Source organism: Vulpes lagopus, chromosome 15 (genome assembly GCF_018345385.1).
Source record: "Vulpes lagopus strain Blue_001 chromosome 15, ASM1834538v1, whole genome shotgun sequence".
NCBI classification, from domain to species: Eukaryota; Metazoa; Chordata; class Mammalia; order Carnivora; family Canidae; genus Vulpes; species Vulpes lagopus.
The window spans coordinates 22284734-22290460 of record NC_054838.1 but is presented as its reverse complement, the minus strand read 5'-3'; the positions used below and the strand labels follow the sequence as shown (position 1 = coordinate 22290460).

The window sequence follows — 5727 nt, the reverse complement described above, 5'->3', positions numbered from 1 at the left end:
ATTAAATGCCTTCGATGGCCAATAAATGTGAAGAGACTTGATATAAGAGAATACTAAAATTATGAGTCAATGATAAATAGGGAAGCTTGTGACCTATCTAAATCCACTCACATTTACAGTGAAAGTAGACATTGTGATGAACAAACAGAACATACCTGTGGGAAGAATTCCACATAAGGTCTGTGATAGTATCAGATTGAGTCTACTAAGGCATACACTAATTCTTGGAGCCATACCTTGATATCGACCACCTTACCAATGTCTGAGACAGGCTCTCCTAAAAGCCTGCACCTGATGTAGGAACATTACCTCAAGAGTTAATTAAATCTATGACTGTGAGTCAGAGCCTGCTTTCTGCATTTCTTAGGGGAACCTGTTATTGACAAACCATGTTGAATCTAGAGAGTCATTGTTCTCAGGGGATTAGGTGCCTGTTAATTCTCAGGAGGATATGCGTATGGTAGGAAAGAGTATGAGGGTATATATAAGAATATGGATTCCCAACATGGTGCTGGGGCAGAGAAGTTACAGAACGTGAAGAATTTGAAAGTTTTCACCCTTGCTTCTGATATAAGGAACCCAGGGGCCTGGTAGGTGTCCTAGAGACTTAAGTTGAATTTCCCTAAGATTATTTTATGTTTCCCAGTGAAAACTCTGTAATTTATAGAGATCAACTTTATTCCTTTGAAAAGCCTGGATGTAAAAATTCTTCACAGGTTGTCAAGCCTGAAGGATCAAACTGCATTTGGAACAGCATTGAGAGCTGAAAAGGTTAGGGTACATATGTGGGATGGGGTCTATCTTTGCATGATGAACACAGTTGAAAAGAAAATGTTATCTTTTTAGTACCATTTCTTTAGTACCTAAATTAGGTTGATAGCTTGTCAAGAAAGCCCTCAGATGTGGAATCTTAAAAATGACCATTTTGAGGAGACTTTTGAGCAAGAATGGATAAAAAATGTATATCACTTTTCTCCCTCTGAATCTCACTGCCCCGACAAGACAGAGTGTCAGCTGCACTATTGGAGTTTTTCTGGCTTAGAGCTGTTAAAAGGAGAGTCACCCAAAGTATGAATGATGCTGGTCCCAAGAACATGAGAAGAATCAAGCTCAAATACCAGAGATAAGAACCTGAATTGGTCACCAACCTAAAGGGTAGACATTAAACACCAGGAGCAATAGCAAAGGAATCCAAGAACAGGAAAAGAAGGGCAAGAACTATGCCATTCTGAGCTGGGCCAGTAGCAATTGCATGGAAACAATGTGAGTATTTCAAGCACCTACAAAGGGCAACTGTGGTGTGTGCTTCATGTCAAGGAAACACTCACCACATATCAAAGGCTGAGACAAAATGGATGCTCAGTACTGAAATTATGTTCTCCTCATCTAGCCTTATCACTTCTCCATATGACACATCCTACATACCACAAACTGTCAGAGACCCTATCTTGAGTCAAATGGAGGCAAAGGTCTTTCAAAATTTTGACAGCAGAGAGAAGAGCTAATAACTGTTCTCCCCTTCTTCATTGCTTTATATCTCTACCCTTCACCCTGTAATTTCTTCCATCTGGATGCAACTTCCTCTTTCTCCACCCTTGCCAAGAAATATTCCTTAACTCCCCACAAAAGGACCCATGCTTAAGCCTGGCCATTCCCTTCTCACCACTTATTATGGTCTACTAGCTGGCAACTCACCACCTAGAGGATGATAACTGGCATCAGAGTAGTCCTTCCTCTGAGGTGATGTGCTCACTCAGACAGCCTCAGGCTACAGTTAATGTGCTGATGAATAATGCTTGGTCCTGGAGATCACTTGGAGGTTTATGGTTCTGGGAATGGTGTTGTATAAGACAATTTGGAGGGGGAAGAATTAAAAGAATATAGAAAAGTTCAGAGCATTGCCCTGTGTTTTGCAATTCTTTTGGGAAAATTTAAAACATTTGTGTATTTGCTTCATATGTTATTGACTTTTTTTAAATATTTTTTTTAATTTTTATTTATTTATGATAGTCACAGAGAGAGAGAGAGAGGCAGAGACACAGGCAGAGGGAGAAGCAGGCTCCATGCACCGGGAGCCCGATGTGGGATTCGATCCTGGGTCTCCAGGATCGCGCCCTGGGCCAAAGGCAGGCGCCAAACCGCTGCGCCACCCAGGGATCCCTGTTATTGACTTTTTTTTAAGTGAAGAAAGATTAATCTTAAATTTCAAGTTCCCTTTGACCCATACTCCATTCCCACCATACTCATTATACTGTGATTGTTAGTGTCTGTGTGCATGTGCTTGTATGCATAATTTTTTAGTACAGGGGTCAAGAAACTTTTTCTGTAAATGGCCAGAAAGTCAATATTATAGTCTTTTCAGGCCACATATTTGTCTGTCATATATACTTATTCTTCTTTTTAAAAATACTCTTTAAGTATATTTTTTAAACTCTCACAGGTTAAACAAAGCATGTGTTGAATTTGGCTCTGCATATTTGTTTGCAAAACTCTGTGGTAGATCAATTTTATATTTTCACACACATGTACCATGAACAATAATATAAGAGGCTTCCTTTAACTCCTACTACTGCAGAATCTGTGATTTGTACAAGTATATGACCAATGACCACTTTCAGGATGTTATAGTTTTTCCAGGTTGCAATGTATTCCGACTTAGTTTACTTGATGCATAAATCTCAAGAAGTGTAGTCCTAATAAAAAAGCTTATTAAAATACCTTGTTGCTTCTAAGCTATTGCTTAAAAGTATATCATGGAATGAAGATAGACTTGAAGAGTATAAAGGTCTCAAATGAGTGTCATGAAGAACCTGTTTAAATCTACTCTGTATTTTTTTTTTTTATTTATGATAGTCACAGAGAGAGAGAGAGAGGCAGAGACACAGGCGGAGGGAGAAGCAGGCTCCATGCACCAGGAGCCTGATGTGGGATTTGATCCCGGGTCTCCAGGATCGCGCCCTGGGCCAAAGGCAGGCGCCAAACCGCTGCGCCACCCAGGGATCCCTGTATTTTTCTTTATATAGAAAAAGTTATATATTACATTATTGCTTGATACCTAAGGATGAGCAATATTTAATTTAACTGACAACTGAACTTAATTGTGTTCAGTAAATACAACTAAAAGAATTTCTAATTATTATTGATGTTATTTATCTGCTAGGAGCATATAAATGAGAGACCTATTTGTGATGTTTGCTCTCAATACCTCAGAAGTTGAAATCTCCACCTTCCTGTTGATTGGAATCCCAGGGCTTGAGCATGTGCACATTTGGATCTCCATCCCCATCTGCTTCATGTACCTCCTGGCCATCCTGGGCAACTGCACCATCCTATTTGTCATCAGGACAGAGCCTTCTCTGCATGAGCCTATGTACTATTTCCTCTCTATGCTGGCCCTATCTGACCTGGGCTTGTCTTTCTCTTCTCTTCCCTCCATGATGAGGATCTTCTTGTTCAATACCATGGAGATTTCTGCTGATGCATGTATTGCCCAGGAATTTTTCATCCATGGATTCACAGACATGGAATCCTCAGTGCTTCTAATCATGTCCTTTGATCGCTTTCTAGCCATTCGCAACCCCCTGAGGTATAGCTCTATTCTTACCAGCTCCAGAGTTTTGCATATTGGACTGACATTTGCTATTAAAAGCATTCTACTAGTTCTTCCTCTTCCTTTCACTTTAAAGAGACTCCAATACTGTAATAAACGCCTGCTTTCACACTCCTACTGCCTCCACCAGGATGTGATGAAACTGGCCTGCTCTGACAATAGGGTTAACTTTTACTATGGTCTGTTTGTTGCACTCTGCATGATGTCAGACAGTGTGTTCATTGCAGTTTCCTATGTGTTCATCCTGAAGACTGTATTGGGTATTGCATCCCATGGGGAGCGACTGAAAGCCCTTAATACCTGTGTGTCCCACATCTGTGCTGTGCTAATCTTCTATGTGCCCATCATCACCTTGGCTACCATGCATCGCTTTGCCAAGCATAAATCCCCTCTGGCTATGATTCTGATAGCTGATGCATTCTTGTTGGTACCACCTTTGATGAACCCTATTGTGTATTGTGTAAAAACTCGGCAGATTAGAGTAAAAGTCCTGGAAAAACTGAGTCTAAAGTCTAAATGATGGGGCAGAGGTGGAAGTTCCATTTTTTCTACAATAAAGTGTCTTAGGATCAGGACAATATTTCTTTCAAAGAGGAAATATTTTCTTTTACCTCATAGTCCTTAAGTTACACTAATTAGTCAATCAATAAATTAATCCCTACAAGGTATCTAACATACCACAGCATATCTGCTTTTAAGGAAGAGGAAGCCTGTATTTCAGAGACTAGGTAGGAATCTTTTTGTTATTGTTGGGGAGGGATTTATGGTACCTATCTTTAGGTATGAATGAAGAGCAAGAATCTAGAGAAGCTTCTAAGGAAAAAAACTATGATGAATGGCCCTAAACTGTGACTGGTAGAGCTCTGCAAGTTTCTGGAGCCATTTAGAATCGTTATATTTGCTTGCCTTACTTTATTCTTATTTGTGATTTACATTAAGCCCTTAATAATATGTCTAAGTTGGTTTATATATCTTATCTTCCTTGCTACTCAAAGAGTGGTACACTGCTCAGCAGCAGCAGCATCACCTGGAAAGTAACTAGAATTGCAGAATATCGTGCCCTGATGCAGGCCTACTAAGTCAGAATCTGTATTTTACCAAGATCTTAGATGATTGGTACGTACACTAATGCTTGGGGGAAAAAAAAACTTGTGGGGGGTAATGTGAAAGGAGAACCTAGAGAGTGTGTCTTCTGCTGAAGCCAAATGGAGGAAAAATCGTAGGAGGAAATTACAAGTGGGCATTGGCATTTGGCAACATTTCTAGTAAAGGCAAGGGGCTGAGTCCTTGGGGTACAATGGATAGAGACTCAGAGGCATCTTTCATATCACACACATGTCTCTCTCACTGACTACATTATGAATTTCCACCAGGAAAGAGTTGTGAGTTATTTGACTTTAAAAGTCTCCTCAGAAAAAAAAAAGTCTCCTCAGAATAAAATACCTTGTTCAGAGTATGTGCTTAGTAGATGCATATCAATTTGAAGTAAAAGAATAGTCCAAAGTTTTGCTGGGGTGGTGATTCAGGGGTGAATCAGGGTGGTCATCATCTAGACTCAACTCACCTCTGCATTGTCTGCACCTCTTACCAGGAAGCTAATTTAGACAGGGAATATAAGCACCCTTTGTAAGGGACAGAGAATTTAGGGCAGCCCATAATACCTTTAAGTACCAGTAACTGTCAGGCCACAACACAGAATCTGCACCACTGTGGCCAGACATCCAAATGACTTTCTTATCTGAGGCTCCTGGGACCCACCTGTCACTTCCTGGTGTTGTAAATGGAGCCAGATTAGAGTGTTTCAAGGATATCCTAATGCGAAAGTGTCAACAAAGAAGCTTTAGGAGCTATGAGGACTATGCCATCTTTATTTAGGGGATTAAGATCCAGGATTTCTGCTAATCAAGAAGATATAATGTAGCTCCACAGTGGGATTTAGAAGCCAACAAATAGAAGAAAGAGTTAAAAGGCCCTATCAGGGATGACATGTCCTCTTTCTATTGTGATAACTTACTTCTACCAGGGAGGTGGTCAGAGGTATAGAAAGGCTCAAGACTCAGCCAGGAAACGAGTCCTCTAATTTCACCTCTTCCATTTCCTGTCTATGTGGTCTTGAG

At 40.3% G+C, this 5727-nt stretch overlaps 1 protein-coding gene across 1 annotated transcript; it reads left to right on the top strand.

Moving 5' to 3' along the window:
• Positions 1 to 3188: 3188 nt before the first annotated feature.
• LOC121475997 (olfactory receptor 51A7-like) lies at positions 3189 to 4130 on the top strand. Its single transcript, XM_041729697.1, has one exon. The coding sequence runs from the start codon at positions 3189 to 3191 to the stop codon at positions 4128 to 4130; it is 942 nt and encodes a 313-aa protein (XP_041585631.1).
• The last annotated feature ends 1597 nt before the right edge of the window (positions 4131 to 5727 follow it).